The 18,911-nt window shown below is 50.2% G+C and overlaps 1 protein-coding gene across 1 annotated transcript in view; it reads left to right on the top strand.

The window, feature by feature from the left end:
- Window positions 1-1,290: 1,290 nt before the first annotated feature.
- Window positions 1,291-18,911, top strand: part of CAPN5 (calpain 5) — a 51,648-nt gene continuing 34,027 nt past the window's right edge. Inside the window, exons 1-2 of the mRNA XM_053936117.1 lie at window positions 1,291-1,346; window positions 16,747-16,923. Coding sequence (XP_053792092.1) covers window positions 16,762-16,923 — 162 coding nt within the window. The 5' untranslated portion in view covers window positions 1,291-1,346; window positions 16,747-16,761. The remainder of the gene's footprint in view (window positions 1,347-16,746; window positions 16,924-18,911) is intronic.

The following is an 18,911-nucleotide window of genomic DNA, read 5'->3' on the forward strand; positions in this document are numbered from 1 at the left end:
TGCCATCTATTTTTGGCTTAAATTATGATCAACCATGAACACTACCAATAAGGTTTGTGTGTCAAGTCAGCACATCAGATCAGAGCTGCCCCTGACAGAGGGTCTGTAAAACTTCACTGGCTCCTTCCCACCAAGGGGGATGTGCTTTTGTGTGGCTCTTGTTTGGTTTTCCCCTCTTGAATGTCTTTTTGTGAGCTGGGAAAGCTTTCCTCCAGTCTGGACACCTTTGCCCCATCACCAGCCCCACGATGCCTGCTGCATATCTACCTCCATGGATGTGCAGGTGGGCCAAGTGCATGTCAAGCCTTTGATCCTCCCCATCCGAGTGCCTCAGCTTCCCTCTTACAAAAGAGAAAAGGGGATTAACTTTGGTCTTGGGCTGGAAAACACTTCTCCTCAACCTCTGTGATCATGCCCCATGCTACTCCTTACAGGGGATGTGCCCTTTGCACCCAAATCCTGCAACCTCTGATGACTCTCCCTTGCAGCGTCCATGGGTTATGTCCCAGCTCGCTGGTGTCTAGGTGGCCCAGCTAGTGGTGGTGCATCGTGCTCCAGTTTGTCCAGTTCCCAGTGCCAGTGCAAGGTCCCAAGTAGGGCCAGGGGGACCTTGTCCTACTATCCGGTGCCAGGGCAATGCTGGGCCAAGTGCCAGTGCCTGGAAGGTCCCAGTGGCTAGTGCCATTGTCCAGGTATGCAGGTGCTGGTCCCAGTTCCAGCTCCTAGCTGGTGCTGCTGGTGTCAAGGTAGCCCCAGTTCCCCATTCCTGTTCCCTACCCAGAACGGTGCCAGCTCCTTCTCCCACTGATGGGCCCATTTCCTGGATGATCCCAGGTGTTGGTGCCCGGGCAATGTTGGACCTGGATCCCTGTTCCCAGTTCACCACACTGGTCCCCATGTCCTGGACAAGCGCCAGCTGGCGCCGTTCCCATTTCCTACTATCGGGTGGTGCCAGTCCCCACTCCCAGTAGCGACCACAGTTCCCAGCAGTGGGGAGTACCGGTTTCCGGTGTCGCTTCCCATTCCCAGTGAGAGTTCCCGGTGCCGGTTCGCTGTCCAGTTCCCGAGCCCGTTCCCGGTTCCCACTCCCGATCCCAGTGCGGGTTCCCATTCCCGGTGCCGGCCCTCATTCCCTGTGCCGTTCGCAGCATCGGTGGCCGGTCCCGCGGCGTGTCTCGGGTGCCGGTGCCGGTTCCCTTCGCGCTCGGAGCCCGGCGCGGTGCGGGGCGCAGGCGCGGTCGCTGCCCGCCCGTCGGGGCGGTGCTTGCGGGAGGCGAAGCGCTGCGGGCAGCGGCGCGCCCGGAGCGGCGGCACCGGCACCGGGCACCCGCACCGGCTCCGGGCAGGTAAGGCGACCCCCGGCCCCGGGAGGGGGCGGCTCGTCCCTGCAGCCCCGCCGCTGCTCCCTCCGCGGGGGGACGGCTCCGCGCCCCGCCCGGGGGTCCCGCCGCGTCCTCGGGGGATGCTCGGGGGCACCTGTGGCTTTGGGAACCGGTAGCAGCTGCATTCCGGGGTGGGGGGCAGTGTGTGTTTGTATGTGAGCGTGTATGTGCCTAAAGGGTTTCTGGGGAAATAAAGCCCGAAGCACACACCCTCCTCCTCCCCTGCGGGGAGCACGCTGCTGTCCTTGCCTTCAACGAGCGCTGGTGTGAGCGCTGGTGTTTGGGGGTGCTGAAGTCGGGGTACTCGGTGTGTTGCATAGGAAAGTTGCGTCCCGGATGGTTAAAACCCCGCAGCTGCTTCCCAGTTCAGCTTGTGGAGCCAGGCTGGACAGAAACTTTAAGCACCGAGGCCTGGGCGCTGGCTGGAGAGCAGCAGGATTTCTGCACTGAGAAAAAATCCTGAGGTTTCGGTATTGTTCTTTGTTCCTTTTTTTTTTTTTTTTTTTTTTTTTTTGGGACAAACACAGGGGCTTTTAGAAAATCTCCTGGAAAGTTAAGGCGAGAGAGAGCTCCTGCTCTCAAGAAAGGCTAACTTGCTGCTGGGATGCAGGACACTGATGGCTTTTGGGGTTTCCAAGTAGAGATATGAATCTGGGTTTCCCAAATCCCAATCTTTCCTCCCTTCCCTGAAAAATGTTAATTCGAGCTTGAGACACCAGCTTGGTGCTTTCTAGCAGAGGGTGTCCCATTGGATGTGGCTCTGGTCTTCTATCCCTCACCTCCCACTCTGGTAGCTGCAGGTGAGTGTGGGCTGCACGCCTGGCTCTGCAGATCCAGCCTGTGTCATGCTTGGATATATTGCCAGTTATTTATCACCAGTTGTTACCATTTCTGCCTGGAGGCTGTGTTAGCTCTGAGCTTGGTGCGGAGTGCAGCCACAGCAAATGGAGCTGGAAGCAGAGCAGGGAGCTCACTGCGTGGTGGAGAATGCTCTTAAATCCTCAGCTGCTTGTCTTCTGCATCCAGCAAGGACCATGCTGCAGACTTTCCCCAGAGGACCTTTTATCTCTATCCCATCTCATATCTTCAGGGATCTGCCTGCCAGGGTCAGCCTGGGTTCCAAGCATGCTGAACCGCTGTTATACTGGAGGGAAGGCAACGTGGGGTCCCTGGAGCTGCATCTCTCACCCCTTGCTCTGCACATGGATAGTGGGTAGCCCAAGGTACAGGGAGCCTGGCTGGCCCCACTGCTTAGGGTAGCAGTGAATTGAGAAGGACCAAGTTTTGGGATACAGGTAAGAACAGGTATCACCTGTTGGCAGCATCCTTGGGTCAGCAAGGACTAGTGTAGGGGAAAAGCAGCAGAGTCAGGCATGGATAGAGGTGCAGAGCCTGATGCAAGTGCTCACCACTTACTCCTGCTCAGTGCAATATATTGCTACAGGCACATCTGTCCTGGTAGGATCTATTTCCCCTGCTCTTCCCAGGAATGTCAGCTGCCACCTACTTATTTAAGTAATTCTTTCATGTGAATCACCTAGGGCTCAGCTCCAGCCCATGACCCAGTCAGTGGGGTTGTAAAACCCAAGAAGGAGTGAGAGATGCTCTTTCAGAAACCCTTTTTCTACCCTTAGGAGTAGGATGTGAGGTCAGAACCCCTCCTGCAATGGGTGCATATGTACAGGTGCTGCTGCATGCATGAGGGCTGGCTCGCTCGGTGGCTGGTGCTTGCCAGCAGCCATGTGCCGGAACTGGTTGGGAAAAACTTTCTTGTTGGCACCAGAATTAAGAATCAAGTAATGAGTGAAAGGAAAAGCAGGTTTTGAGGAAGCCAGCAGGGCTTGCTCTAGCAGGCCCTGCTGAGAGTAGAAATCAAGTCCCTTTGTCATGTTGTAAGGACACCATGATGACACGCAGAAGGAATGATGCCATCTGCAAAGCAGTGACACATGAAATAGGGGCAAAGTGCCATGACCAAGGCACTGAGGTTTGTGGTAGACTCAAGTTCACCCTGCTCCCTGTCATCAGCACCCCAGTCCCTGTATGAAATGACTTAGGTGTGGCTTTGACATGGCCACAAGCCTGGGAGAATCCCTGCCCAGCTGCTGTGTCCACCATGGCATTTTCTGTTCAAGGGAGCTTTCAGCTGGTGACGGACAACTAGTGTGGGTATTCTCAAGCCTCTGAGGCGGAGGGAGATGGAAACCCAGAACTATTACTGAAGGGGACTGACCTGTAGCTGTGCCCTCATTTTTGGGGAAAGGAGGTGCTCCAGGTCTCCTTTACCTGGATGTGCTGGCAGTTTACATGGTGCATGTGGGAGTATGTCAGTGGAGAAGATTTCTGCCGGGGGGGGCTGGGGGAGGTGACAAAGGGCACTGCTGGACAGATTAAGCCCATGCAGCAGAGCTTCAATCTGCTTAAAGCTTTTAAGGGAGGATCTGAGCTCATTCTCATTTTTCATGCCGAGATTCGCCTGCGAAACCAAGCTGAGAGGTGGATGAGATGCTCAGCCAGAGGGCAACAGCTGACCTCGAGGAGGGGTTTCAGGCTATGGGGCTGTCACCTAAGTTGTATACCAGCCTGTACAGTGGGGCACACTGTGTTTGGACTTTGTGCTATGTTTAGAGATTGAATCATATTGGGATAGCTGAGACTGGGGGTTCAGGGCTGCTTTGGTCCTGGATGCCCCTGGGAGCGTTGCAAAAAAGCAAAGGGAAACAGGCAAAGGATGTTTGTGGGACATGGGTACGGAAGAGTTAATGTGGAAGAACCAGGCTCTTCGATCTGCTGCTTGAGAGGGATTAACTCAGCCTGGAGCAGGTGCAGGGAAAAGGGCTCTGAAGCTGCTCAGAGGGATGGAGAGCTATTATATGAGGCTATAAAAGCCAAGCCCAGCGAAACAAAAGCAGAGAGAGGATGTGCTTGCTGACTCCAAATACATCCAAGGGGTGAACTCCAGGCAGGCAGAAGAGCGATTTAAACTGGGGGCAGTGCTGGTGCTGGGGTGTGAATTCATTCAGTTTAGCTTATGAGGCTTGTCTAGAGGCTCTGCAACTGTGTCACATCAGAGGAGAGTAGGAGAGTGTGAATTAGAGCACATCACCTCTCCTGCAAGGTGCTTGGCTGTGATATAAGGAGGTCTTAGCATTTGTCAGTGTAGGAGGCCGGGACTCTGTGGTCCAGACACCCTGTCCTGGTGTCTCCTTTGGGAAGGGCTGTGTTAGCCAAGCAGGTCTCACCATCTTCTTGATGTGGGACCAGACCAGCTATGAAGCAGATGAAGCCCAGCTGAGATAATTTGTTGTCCTTGATTATGCCTCAAAAAAATGAATCCATCTCTCCCTTTCCTGGTTGCTGTGCGGATTAATAACAGAGCATCCATGCTTTAAAAAAGGCTTTGGCTCTTATCCCAAGAGGAATTTAGACACTATTCGTGCTGGGGTATGGTGATACGAAGAACTGGTGCATCCTCTAAATCTGCTCACGTTTGTGCATTAATTATTGGATATTTTTAGCTGTCCAGAGATGCCAAGATTCTTCTCCTAATGCTTTCTCCAAGCAGGACAGTATCAGGTTAATACAGAGAGAAGGAGAAGGATGCAGCTATGCCTTGAAGGCTGGGATCAGGCACCCTCTCTCTTCCTCCTCACTAGAGGAGTCAAGTAGAGTTGTCAAGTCCTTTCTCTGCAGATGTCCAGAGGTGAAACCCCTTCCACAGAGAAGCCTCCTCAGCCCACACAGAGGTGTGCCACACTGCTCATGCCGTGGTGGTGCAGGGCACACTTGGCACCATTTACTTACTGATGTCTTCATGCCTTCACCTTCACCTGCTTTTCTGAGGGGCTGTGGGGCACAAAGCCTCAGCAGTGGGCTTGTGCTGACCTGCTCCGGGCCAGACGGTGCTCCTGCATCTCCCAGCCCCGGGCACTGTCACGGGTGGGGAATGAGGGGTGGTGATTACTCCACTCTGCTCACTTCCAGTTGATTACCCAGGGAGAAAGGGCCAGGCTCTGGGCACTGCAGAAAATGGATACAGACCCAGTGGCTTCATGGAAGCTACGTTTTTCACCAGTTGAGCATCTGTCTGGCTGCATTAACCCTTTACCTGCTCTGAGCTCTCCCTTTCACACCACGGAGACTTTTCATCCATAGCTTATTCCTACTAAATTCACTTGCACTGTAGGAGGCACCCCTTTGACATAGGGGTGACTTCTTGAGGTCATGGAGGGAAATAGGAATGGTTGCCATTGAGTTTTTCACCCTCTCTGGGAAAAAATCCTTTCTGCTCCACGCTCTGTGGCCAAGGAGACTTCACAGTTTTTGCTTTTCCACGTGATGCATTGGTTTTTCAGCCAATATTGCAGATCCTCATGCTTTGGGGATCTTCCTGGACTGGAGATGTGACAGATGATACCCCTGCAAAGCCGTGCTGGGAGCCTGCGGGGTTTGCAGCATCTAGGTCAGAGACTGGCTCCTTTGGGCCTGGTCCAGCCCTTCAGAGGGGCTGGACTGAGCTCCTAAGCCCCTGCCTGCAGCTTTTGTGTCCCAGTTCAATAACACTTTGATGCATTTTGCCTTAAAATACTCTTCTGGCAGAGAAAAGCTCTCCCTGCCCCTTGGTTTGCCCTTGTGCAGAAATGACCGGTTTTAGTCATTCCACCATCCATCTGAGCATCAGCTCTGTTCCCTCCTGTCCTGTGACTTCCATCCATTGGGAATGCAGGTTAAAGGGAGAGGGGACTATAAAGCATCCCAACCACCTTAAGTCTGGCCCATTCTGGGAGTCTGGAAACCTTAATGTGAAGCTCTGAAATGATTTGTGGGAGAGGGCTCCTTCTCCATACCATGCAGGGACTTTCCCAGCAGCCCCCAGCAGAAGACAGATGTGTTGGAAAGGCACCAGAAGAGGCCATGAGGACGGTCAGAGGGCTGGAGCACCTCCACTATGAAAACAGGCTGAGGGAGTTGGAATTATTCACCCTGGAGAAAAGAAGGATTCAAGGAGACCTTAGAGCACATTCCAGAACATAAAGGGGCTGCAAGAGAGCTGAGACTTTTTTACAAGGGCATGGGGAGATAGGACAAGGGGGAATGGCTTCAAACTGAGAGAGGGCAGGTTTAGATTAGATGGTAGGAAGAAATTCCCTCCTGTGAGGATGTTGAGGCACTGGCACAGGTCACCCAGTATAGCTGTGGATGTCCAATCCTTGGCAGTGTTCAAGGCCAGGTTTGATGGGCCTTTGAGCAACCTGGTCTAGTGAAAGATGTCTCATGGCAGAGGGGTTGGAATTAGATAATCTGTAAGGTCTTTTCCAACCCAAACCATTCTGTGGTTCCATGATTCTATGAAATTTTCTCCTTGCCTGGCTGCAGCTCATCCTTTTGTGAGGGAGACTGCAGCCCTGGTTGATTCCTTCAAGGTTTATCTTGTGACCTAGACATAGCTATCAAACAAGGCTGCAACAGACCAGGGCAGGGCCATGCTTTTACCATCAGGAAAGGTACACAGAATATTGCTTCCTATGTAGCTGCAGCATGACAGGCAGCAGCAGGTCTCTCTGAGCTCACAGTGAAAAAGGCAAAGCTCCAGCTCTGCTCCTTCATTACCTTCCCTTAAACCATGATGCACCGTGTTTTTGTGCTTGTTCCTGGAATGTTTTTGTTACATCTCCAAATAATCCATACAGTGATTTCTCTGGGTGACAAAAGGCATCCCTCCCTTGCAGCAAGCACTCTCCATCCCAGTTTTCATCTCATTTCCAATGGTTTGAGCTCCCCTGACTCCTTGGTGCAAGATGCAGGTGGCTTTGGTTGACTCCATCCCTTCACAGCCCCTCCTGGACTGTTCCACCATTTCCTCCAGTCCTGTATAGAGACGAAGGATGCGTGTCTGTTTGTCTCTCTGGGTTTGGGGTTCATTTGTTTTATTTTTTCTGAGGCACACCCTGGTAATCAAAAGCTTCCTATGAAATGTTTGCAGGCTTGTTGCTCTGAAATCCTTGAAGAGCTGGTCCTACCAGTTGTTTGAGCATGTGTAAATACTGTGAGGATTGCTTAGGGGTGATTAAGGGAGGTGATTTCTCTGCTGAGCAAAGGGAAGCATTGATTTTATAAAAGCTGCAGCTGCAAACTCTACTTTTTCTGAGCCAGACTACCGCTGCTGCATGAGTGCAGGATGGGGATGGTGGCCACTGGCTGCCTGCCCAGCAAGTGTTGCCTTTGGCATTCATGCAGGAGCAGGAGAGTGGTGATTTATTGCATCTAACACGGGGCTGTGTCAGGGTCCTGTCCCATGCAGGGGAGTGAAACTCTTCCCTGTGTCACAGGGTACATCTCATACATGCTCCGAGACTCGCTGCTCCAGCTCAGAGCTGCTGCAACATGAGAGTGTCGAAAGGGATACAGAGCAAGGACTTGTGGCAGGGTGGTGTCTGGGAGAGGAAGAGGGGGCTTAGTCCTGATCCCAGAGGGTTGTGCTCGGCCCACACTCTCCTGCTTGCTGCTCAGCATGGGTTAGGAACATGCTCTGAGCCTCCTCCTGCAGACAAGCTAGGCTGTGCAGAGAATCCAGACATCAGAGCAGTGATGGGCATTTTTGTTTGGGTGAGAGCAGGGTGATGGATCTGGCTGCCAGGCATGGTAGCAGGAGCAAGCACCAGCCTTGCTGAGCTGCAACAAAGCAATAGGCCTTCATAAGAGGAGGAATCCTCACCTGAAAAGTGAGAGGTGTAGCTGTCCATGGTAGAAGGTGTTGGACTTCATGACCTTTAAGATCCCTTCCCACCCAAACCATTCCATTACTCTGTGACCTGGAACACAATGCGGTGCCCAGCATCATGACCTGTATCCATCTCCCTGAATGAGGGGGGAAACTTATATCCAGTCCCTGCCTAGAGAAAGCAGCAGCCTTTCTGCTCCAAGGGTTGTATGGCAAGCTCTTACCCCTGTGTTTAGAGAAGGGCAGCACTGCTGAAATGAAGGAATAATGGGGAGAAAAGCTGGCTGGAGGTTGGGGGAGTTGCAGCATCCAAGGCAGAAACAGTTTGAAGAGCTCAGATTAAGACAGTGGGAACTTATAGTCAGACCTTTCAGCTTTTAAGAACTGAGTGCATCCAGTAAAAAGGATTTCTAATAGATCTCACAGATTTGAAGTGGTCCAATCTGCCAAAGAGAGACCTGTTCAAAAGCAGTAGCACTGTCAGTTGCTGCAAGCCTTTAAATATTACTTTCGTGCTCATGATGCTTTAGAATAGTCACAGAAAGAAAAATTCATTTAACATCAGAGAGGGAAAAGAAGGTAAAATTAAATTCAAAGCCAGCAGATTTTGCTGGGCGATCCTGAAAGTTTTACAGACAAGGAGAATGTTCCTATCAGTCAGTACCCAGGTGTGGTCTGATATTTGCTGTTGTGACGTTGGAATTTATAGGGTGTGGGTTTTGGGAAGTGACTGGCAAGTGGGTTGAGGGCCTGTCAAAGAGAAAACTGAGCAGGGAGGACCCAAGTCTGAAGTGGACTTTGTGCCTTCTTGGACTTTTTCACAGAGTGCCTTGGTGCTTCTAGTCAGATTTGGGTCAGGCAAAGAGAAAATCCTAAAATGGTTTAGCTTAGGACTGGGGCAAAACCTGTGGTGTGGAGCCTTTTGTCACATGAGTGACCCCATCATCTGGAATTGCAGGAGATGTTCCTATGCTTGAAGTGGAGCAGGTCAAGGGATACATTTCTGGAGTGGCCAGGAGCCTCTCAAGAGGAGACCTGAAGGATGTGGTTGTACCTCTGGGCCTCTGTGGGGATGGAGTTTTGAGCTCTGCCTGCAGCAAGGGGTGAAGGTGATGGAAAGAGAAGAAACCCATTGCCTTGGGGATGGTGTTGTTAGGGAGTCACAGTATGGTTTGGGTTGGAAGGGTCCTTGAAGACTATCTCATTCCAGTACTGTGCCATGAGCAGGGACACGTCCCACACGCCCCATCCATCCTCTCCTTGAACACTCCCAGAGGGAGATAGGGCACATTATGGAGTGGTCAGGGCTGAAGCTGCAGGAAGGATGCTCTGGATCAGACAGAAGGACAAACATCACAGTTAGCCTGGGAGGGATGATCTTGAAGGATCCAGCTGCCTCTTCTCCCTCTCCTATAGAGTAGCTGCAGCCCCGTTATCTCTTCTGCTCTGCTCCTCCCGAATGCGTCTCTGTGCGTCGTTTGAAGTTCAATTGCTTTAATCATCCCAGAGGCTGCGGAAGCTATTGAAGGCAGAGCATTGCATTTGCATGGAGACTGGAGACATGCTGCATTTTATCTGCACTAATTATGAGCTTTCTGAATGGATTTTCCAGTTCCTCAACCTCTTAAATAAACACCTATGTCACCCATAATGTCCAATAAAAAGGCTAATATGGCCATATCAAGCAATGCCCTGTTACTCTTCCGTCCTAGTCCTCCCCTCTTTACACCTCATAAAGGTACAGGCCTGCATTTAGACTATAAATCTTTTGCCCAGCTGGCAAGCAAACCAGTGTGAGTGTATTGATGTGGTGCAAGGCTCCCACTGGAGTCAGTGTGACTGAACTTAAAAGGAGCAGGTCTAGCTGTTCAATTAGAAATGCTGAATAAATAATAAAAACACATTCTCACTCCAAACCTGCAAAGATAGCATCCTCTCCCCTCCTCTTCCGGTGATCAAAATGGACGCTGAGAAGGGCACAGCATCTCTGTAACCTCATGGGGTGTATGGTTGGTGTTCAACATGATCCTCATGCAGGGTGACAGCCCTCCTGGGCTAGGCAGGATCCATGTGTCTGGATGATCATCTGTGCAGGTGGCTCGATTCTGTATGTGTGAGTCTGCTCTTCCTGGGTTGTATTTTTCCAGTGCGTGGAAACCTGCTCTGCGTGAGCAGTGTCATGTGCTGGAGAAGGTTCCTGCCTTCTCCATCACAAAGGTGTTTTTTTGGAAGCTGCATTGGCTGCTGAGTGAGCTTGGGAGTGCTTTGGTGTTGCTGGCCCTGTGCTGTTCCTTGCAATTATTAACCAGGGTCAGGGTGTGCTGAGGCATGAGGGTTAGTGAAGTCATGGCTGTCTCCAGGGACTTGGCATTGGGAAAGCTTATTAATTCACCTTTTGTTACTTGTCCTGCAACTCCTGGTGATCTCCAAGGGTTTTTAACCCTGCTGTGGCCTGGGAAACAAGCCTAACATCACACAATCAGTAGTGCTGGGTGAGGAACCAAACAGAATGTGGAAGGTACCCAAAATTTAGCTTCTGCATTCTCCCCAAACCGTGAGTGGATTGGGGTGAGCTGGACCCTGAGTGGTGAATATATTCAGCATGTCTCTGCTTTCCCTCAGCCAAGGCTGGCTGCCTGGTGGCATGCTACTGCCTTGCTCTGTACACTGCTTTTGGGTCTGTCTTTCTGCCACCACCTTTTGCTGTTGTTTCATTCTTCTCCCTGCTATTCCTGCATCCCTCCAGCCTCCTGCATTTTCTGACCCAGTGGGAGATGCTGCCACCAGCTTTGCTTTGAGCTTGTTACCCGTTCCTGTGTCAGGATGTTTTCAGACATGCGTCCTGGTCCCATCTGATCTTAGAGTCTGTGCTGAGGGAAGGGCCGGTCTGGCTGGTGCCACAAGCCCGACTTGTGTGCAAAGCTCTGGCCAGGCAGAGTTTGAGCCAGCACAGGGTTATGAGACTGTTCCCAGTGTGGGGCTGCCTTTTCTCCTGCAGCTCCAACATCTGATTGTGCTTGCAAACGGTGACTCATAGCTGCAAGGAATGAGGAACTCCCCAGTCAAAGGCCTCTGTCCCAGTGTGAGTCATGCAAGCAGAAAGGGAGCTCCTGGTCAGCACACCCCGCTGGCTCCTAAAGGAGATGGGTATTCAAGGATGCCCAGACCCTCCTGTTAACCCTGGCCTTCCCAGGAAGAAAATATCCCAGTCCTGCACATACATGCAGACCTGCTGACTGGCTATGTCTCTCCCTGTGCTGTCATCTTGCTGCTAAGCAATAGAGGAGTGATGTTCTGGTGGAAAAAATCCAGAGGAAATAAAGCAAGTATGATAAAGGTCACTGTGCATTGCCGGAAACAGCCTCCTAATGTGACATCTTATCTCCAGCTGATTTTGTGCAGATGCTGACAGCCAGACGTGTTTTGGTGATACGGAGTCACTTGCAGTAGCTTTCTGCCAGGATGTGTGACCCTGCTCTTTCCCTGGCCTGGATGCAGATGCACTTTTTAATGAAAAATTGCTCCTGATTCATACAACTGTAGAATGATTTGGCTTGGAAGTACCTTAAGGATCATCCAGTTCCAACCCTCTGTCATGGGCAGGACACCCTCCACTAGACCAGAGTGCTCAGAGCCCCATCCAGCCTAGCCTTGAACACTTCCTTCCAGAGATGGGGCAGCCACAGCTTCTCTGGGCAACCTGTGCTAGTGCCTCACCACCCTCACAGGGAAGAATTTCTTTCTGATATCAAATCTAAATGTACTCCCTTTCAGTTTGAAGCCATTCCAGATTGTCCTATCACTACATGCCCTTGTCAAAAGGACATTTTTTTTTAGTTTATTTTCAGTAATAGCCAGCTGTTAGACAGCAACTTCCTTTGCAGGTCTTGGAGTGCTTTGCAGAAGGGACCAAAATCTGTGCAGAGGGAGAGTGATGCTTTTTTCTGCTTCATGGAGGAGGAGGATTCATCAGGGAGCATTTGCTCTACTTATATGCTTGCAAAAAACCAGAGGGTTTACTCACTTAGAACAAACAGCCCTTAGCCCCATCAGGATGTTTTTTGGGGCTAAATCCATCACCTGAATTTCTGAGGGGGAGCGGCTAGTCCCTGTGGTTGCTCATGCAAGATTAACCCTCAGGCTGAAAGGGGTCATGTTAAGGTGTCCTGATTTGGATGCCATCTGTGCTGTAGCAAATCACTGATTAAAATCAGAGCTTGATATAAACATAATTAAGAGTAAAAATTATTATTTTTTATAATTATTATATAATTTCAGCCTTTAGCTCTTAAATGAGAACAGAGATATGATATGATGAAGAAAAGAGATAAAGGCCAGAAGGGGACATTCAGTGCTCTGTTCTTCAACAGTTTTGTTTCAGCAAGTAACCACTGTAAATGTTCAGCAATTTGCATTTTGGCTAAAGCAGCTGCTCTGTAAAGATGTCCAACTGTGCTCAAAAACATCTGGACATGAGCTACCTGTAACTTCCCATGGGAATTAGCTTCCCTGGTTAACCGCAGTCGATTTGAGAAGAAATGATTCCTTGTTTTCCAATTTCCATCAGTGTGGTTTCAGCTTCCCTCCTTGCGGACATTGCTAATGCAGGATGCTGCACTGTGCTGCTGGCTCTGGGCCATGCCATTTGGGGTCCAAAGCAAAACTATGGTTCATGCACAGCTGGGAGTGGGAAAGGGCTTTGGGAATGTCACAGGCACTGGCACAGGTTGCCCAGAGGAGCTGTGTGAGGAGGGTTGGAACTAGAGGATCTTTAAGATCCTTTCCAACCCAAACCATTCTATGATTCTAAGAGGACTTGAGGCTTTTTTGTTCATGGTTGGCATAGAGTTATTGGCCAAGAGATGTGCAGTGCTTATCTTTTGTTCAGTGTAAACAGTGAGTGGCAATTCAACTGCTGCTTCTTCTTCCCTGGGCTCCAGGGAAAACAGTGTGTAAAGCTCTCCTTGCATCAACAGGGTTTCCTCTGCTGAGCTGGACTTTTGTGTTGGTAGGTGAGATGATAGCCTGTTGGTAGGTGAGATGATAGCCTGTCAATAGAAACACCCAAGGCAGCTGTAAAAAACTATTTAAATAACATATTTATAAAAAGCCTGCCTGCTGCTCTGAACACGCCACTACTGAGCCCCGTAACGTTGCATCTGGTTGAGGGTTGTGCAACCACATGCCTGGCTCCTGCTTCATCTTCTCCTTGGCTGATCTTGTGCTTTTGCAATGTGATATCAAAGCCCACTCCTGTTTAGTAGGAACAGAGCAGAAGGGCAGCAGATCCTGTCCTTTAGAAAAAGGTGTTTTGTCTGACCTGGAGGCAGGCTCCTGGAGGCTTTGCTCCTGGCCAGGCTGCAGCCTTGCATAACACTGGCTTGGTGAGCCCATGCCAGCCACCCGAGAAGCCTCTGAGCTGGAAGGCAAGGAGAAGAAGATGTTTGGAGGGGAGGAGGGAAGAGCCTTTCAGCAAGTATTTGGTCCTGGCCAGTGCAAACACTTTCAGTCCTTCTCCCTGTTGCAGTTCTTAGAGCCATGTCTGTTAACAGCTGGCAGGAGCTGGAGGCTTTGATGATGATGCTGGAGATGATGCTGGAGGTGAAAAGGGGAGTCCACAACACCACTGAGTCATAAGTCTGGCTCAGTCTTCCAACAAAGTAGTTTTTTGTTTGACTCCTTCATGGCAGGACTGAGGTTGAGATCAGACCACTGTTTATAAAAATTCATGCTAAGAGTGGTGAGTGCAGATTCCCCTCCCTGCTCACAGGCAAACACATGCATATGCAAGTGTAAAGTTGTTAATTCAAATTAGGCATAAAAACGCCCAGTTCTCGCGCTCCTGGAGCATCTGAGCATGGTCCAAGAAGGCAAAGAGTAATTAGACAGCCTTTGGGCATTTTAATGTGGCAGAGGCGAAGTTCAGCCTGGTAAGCATGAAATGCTGCAAATTAAAGAGAGTAATGAATTTTAACACTGCCCCTTCCTTTTAATTATTTTGCAAGGTGTTTTTTTATTATTTGTTTGTTTTTCTAAATGATCCTGAACAGTATCCCTTCCCCTTCTGCTTGGCATTTCCTTTGCAACTCAAATCCATCTACACACTGTCATGTGAGAGTAGCCCTGCAGCGAGGACAGATGGCTGGCAAGGTGACAGTCACTGTAGGGTGGGATAGCAGGGCAAATTTCAGGCAAATCTCGGCATCAAAAAGGCTGGAACTCCTTGGCTGAGATCACTGCCATCCTGTTCTCATAGGGATGGACATTGCACAGGGTGTCTCGTGAAAGTCAGTGTTGCAGGGATCACTGGAAAGCACAGCTCCAAGCTGCAGGGTGTAGCAACAATTTTATGAATGAGCAGCCAAGTGCCAGCCCTTGGCCATGGTACAGGCTGCAGAGAAGCATCCAGCATCTCCTACATCAAACCCAAAACTCCTGCCTTTAACTTGAGCATGGCTTTTAGAAGGACACCAGACCTCCCTCCTCCCCTCCTTTCCAGGCTCCCTTCCTGATGTCTCTGGTTCTTTCTGCACAACCTCCCATGGAAATATCCTCTTGTGTCTCTCAGCTCACTTCATGCACCAGTCCAAGCAATTAATCTCGCATGTCAGCTAGCAGCATCTTCCTCCTCTCTCAGCCTGTTGTATTCCTGCAGAAGGCAGTTGCCAACCATCTTTTCCCAGCGCTGCTGCTTTCCTCATGTCTCTCTGTAGCAATGAGTGCTACCACTGTGAAAGTCTTGGCCTCATTGTCACTCAAAAGCTGCTTGTTTAGTGCCAGGATGTCCCCATGACCTCCCTGGGTATACCTCCCTTATTTTTCACCCCTTCCTCTGCTGGAGATCTGAAGGCCAGTAACTTCCCTGACCCTTATCAGGGTGGTTTGGACTACTGGGTGCATTTCCTGACTGCTCAATGAGGCTGTCAGCCTTTCCACAAGGATCAAATTTGGTGTTTTATTTGGGGGTTTATATCAGGCCATTTATTTTTAAGGCTTTTCTGAGGGCAGGTGATGCACTTGGGCCTCTTTGTAGCATCTGGGATGCTACAAAGCATCTGGTACTGATGGGAGGGAGAAAATCCCCACAAGCTGCTTTTGCAACTCCTCCTCAGTAGCACAGACCTGTGGAGCAGCCAGCAAGGGGATTATTTTGGGTTCACTTAAGCTCTGAGTGATGAGCACTTGTGCTGCTAATCAAGCTGATAAATGTTGTCAATTAAAACCTGTGCTTTGCTCTTCAGCTTTCCATAAGTGAAGTGTTTTTGTCTTTCCCAGAGGAGAGAAGGCTGGCTGGGTGGGCAGTGCTCCTGGGGCATCAGAATGGGCATTAGTTTAGCTCTCAGACACCTACGTTCCTTCTGCTAATCCTAGTGGTTCATTAACAAGGGATGTGACATTGCTACTTAAATTGGTGCCAACCATAAGTGATCATATAATCCTTGGGATTTTGGGTGTTTACAAATTAGCTGCTTACAATTAGCCATTATTGCAACTTCATTATCCCACCACGTGTTGTGATACCACAGCAAGCATATAGTTTCTGTATGTCTCACTAGGAGGGATGAGAGGTCAGCTTGCTGGATGCATCCACTCACTGGATGGGGCACCCTTAGTTTTATTATGTTGGAGACTAAAGCTGGGATTATGTCACAGGAATGTGCTTTAGTGGTGGACTTGGCAGTTCTGGGTTAACGATTGACATAGGTGACCTTAGAGGTCCTTTCCAACCTGAATGATTCCATGCTTCCGTGGTTATGTGGCACACACATTCCCGTTTCTTTAGGAAACCACACTAGATATTTCCAGGCTGAGGTCACTAATAGCCAGCTTTTGCAAAAAGGACATCCCATTTTGGGGAGAGATAAGGATTGTACATGGCTGTTATAAATAAATACAAACAAACTTTATGGAAGGAGTTTTGGAAGAAGTCTGTGATTAGGTAGTGGGGAACTATGCAGAGCACCCCTTTTCCTTGTGCCTGAGCAGAGGGGTTGGTACCCAGTGACCAAAAGCTAGGGCTGATTGATAGAGCAGTGATGGAGAGGTGCTGATCTCTCTCTGGGGGGCATTGAGCAATTGTTCCCTGCTGTTGTCTGGATTGCTAGACTCACATCTCTGCCCTGGAAGCAAGATGCTTGTCAGGAAAGAATAATTAATCCAGAAACACGTGGTGCTCTGCCAGGAGACCTTTTTTTTAATTAAAAACCGATCTGATAAAGTCTGCTGAGAAATTGGTGTCTCTGACAAAATCATGAAATGCACAATTTTGTAAGTTGAGGCTTTGTGGTCGGGGGTGCTCTGGGTAGGGCTCAACCCCCACAGCTGTGCACACCCATCTTGCAGGGGGTGTCTTTTCCTCCTTTGCCTCTGAGGGCTGTGTTTTTTTCCCGAATGAGTTACAAATTTGTTGAGAAGTAGGGCACCAGTTATTATCTGCTGCTATGCCTGGTTTGGTGTCGTTTGGCCAGCATGGGGGGTAAATGGGAGACACAGCCCTGGGGGATCACCAAGGTACACTTGGGCTCAGAGGTGGTTGTCTTCAGCCACGATGTCTTGGTGCTGTCGCTCAGATGCTGCAGAGGAGGATTGAGTGTCCCTGGGCAGACCGTGCCCCGTCTCACTCCTGCTCTGCCTGTCCTCCAGAGCCGGTGGGGAAGGATGTTTTCCTCGGTGAAGCCATACGAGAACCAGCGCTACGCCTCTCTGAAGAAGGAGTGCCAGCGGCGGAAGCAGCTCTTCGAGGACCCGCTTTTCCCCGCCAACGATGACTCACTCTTCTACAAGTCAAGGATTCAGGGCATCCAGTGGAAGCGACCCAAAGTAAGTGCACCCATCCCCTTGCCCCCCAACACTGCTTTTTACCATCTCTGCTATCAGGCGTTCCTAAAAATGCACAGTGCACCCTTCACCAAGGCTGTCAAGCCCCAGTCAACATCTCCTCTCCCCAACAGCATTTATTTAACCAGACCTGATACTATGAGCCTCTAAGTTGCCAGGAAGACCTGCTGCACTCAGGTCCAAGCTTTTCTGCATCCAGTGAGGTCCAAGAGCAAAGGAGGCTTTTCTGTGACTCAGTTTCCCTATGCATAAACCAGAGAGACGGTTTGCAGCTGGGTTCGTGTTGTGTACTCCTGTAAAGCTAGTGGATCCAGCAAGGCAGAGTGCTATCTCTGAATCACAGAATGATTTGAGTTGGAAGGGACCTTAAAGATCTAGTTCCAACCCTCCTGCCAAGGGCAGGGACACCTTCCACTAGAATACTCTTGGTGGTCCTTTTGGAAAGGGAAAAGAACATAAGCTTTGGGTAGGTGAGGCGATTTTGGCATCTTTGGGGAAGAGGGTGGTCATACCCATCCTTCCTCTTCTGTGCAAAAACCATGTCCTCTGCCTCTGCTCCATGCTGCTGTGTCTGTCATGAAGGCAGGTTGCAGGAGGCTGGGGATGACATTGGCTGTCCCCGGCCTTGCCAGTCCCTCTTCTGCTGTCCTCAGTGCCAGCCCAAAGGATCCACATCAGGACCTGAGGGCACTATGGGGAATTTGTATGTCTTGTTATGGCTGTCCGCTTGGAGTTAACCATGAGAGCTTCTGACTGCCATGAAGCACAAGGAGTCCCAGGTAGCAGTGATAATTGTGGTTGGGGAGTGGCAGTATCCCAGCATCTCAAACACCTGGGTTTCCTTTCTTCCCTGTGGGGAGCAGCAGCTCTCTCTGCCCAGTCTGTGCTTTTCCTCATGTGACTTGGTGGCATTTGACTGTTGTAGGGTTGCCTGAGCTGCCGTCATCGTCTTCGCCCCTGCTGACAGTCCAGAAAATCAGATGGCTTTCCACAAGACAGTGCTGTGTCTGTCTGGGTGAGGGCAGTCTGGAGGAGGTGCACAAAAGGCTTTGTGTGAAGGGAGAGGTGGAGCTGAACTGACTCTTGTTGTGTGGCCAAAGGGGCTGAGCCCCACAGCATCCCACTGGGCTCCTTGTGGGAGGAGGCCTCGCTTCCCTCTGCTCTGCCTTTGTGTCTTCCACTCCAGCTCTGCCTGAACACCGGATTTGTGCAAAGCCCTGTGTGTGTTTTACTTTATTCCCCTTGTCTGCTGGAAGGAAAAGAGGCTTTGTGCACAGCTGCCTTCTGAAGACAGGGCCGACCACAGTTTGGTCTCACTTTGGGGGCCAACATGAACACACCTTGCACATCCCATTTATACAGCAGACAGGTGATAGCTGAGACTTTCTAAACAACTTTCTCTGGGACTAAAATGTGGGGATGTATTTGAGACCCCTTGCTGATTTGCAGTCAGGTCGTACACATTACTTCAGCCCCATGTCTAAAGACAGAGGGTTGGATCCCTTTGCAGAGGGACAAAGATTGCTTGTGTTCTGCTGAGCATCTCGGAGCTTTTCTCCATCTGCTTTTCTGCCTTTCATCTCACTTGCAGCCCTTGGTGTTCAGGCAGATATTGTCCTCTTGCTGCCTTGCTCTGTAGAGCATGAGGTCTTTCTAAGAAAGCTTTCTGAACCTCATCTGAAAGATGTCATGCTCACCTAGTCCAAACCCATTCCTGCTGAAGCACAGAGTGAATTCAGACTTCTTCCAGCCACCCAGCTCTGCAGTTTCATATGACCACAGAACTGGGTAGGAGGGGACCCTTAAAGCAATTAGTGTAGAATGTTGAACCAGGGCTCTTTCTGGCATGGGCCGTCAGTGAGAATGAAGGCTGGAAGTGGGTCCCATGTGCCAGCAATGGGACTTAACAAGACATAGAGGTGGTCCTTGTTTTACTGCCTCTGTACCAGATAAAGGGAATTTTGACAGCA

The sequence above is a fragment of the Vidua chalybeata genome, chromosome 2, assembly GCF_026979565.1.
Source record: "Vidua chalybeata isolate OUT-0048 chromosome 2, bVidCha1 merged haplotype, whole genome shotgun sequence".
Classification (NCBI taxonomy): Eukaryota; Metazoa; Chordata; class Aves; order Passeriformes; family Viduidae; genus Vidua; species Vidua chalybeata.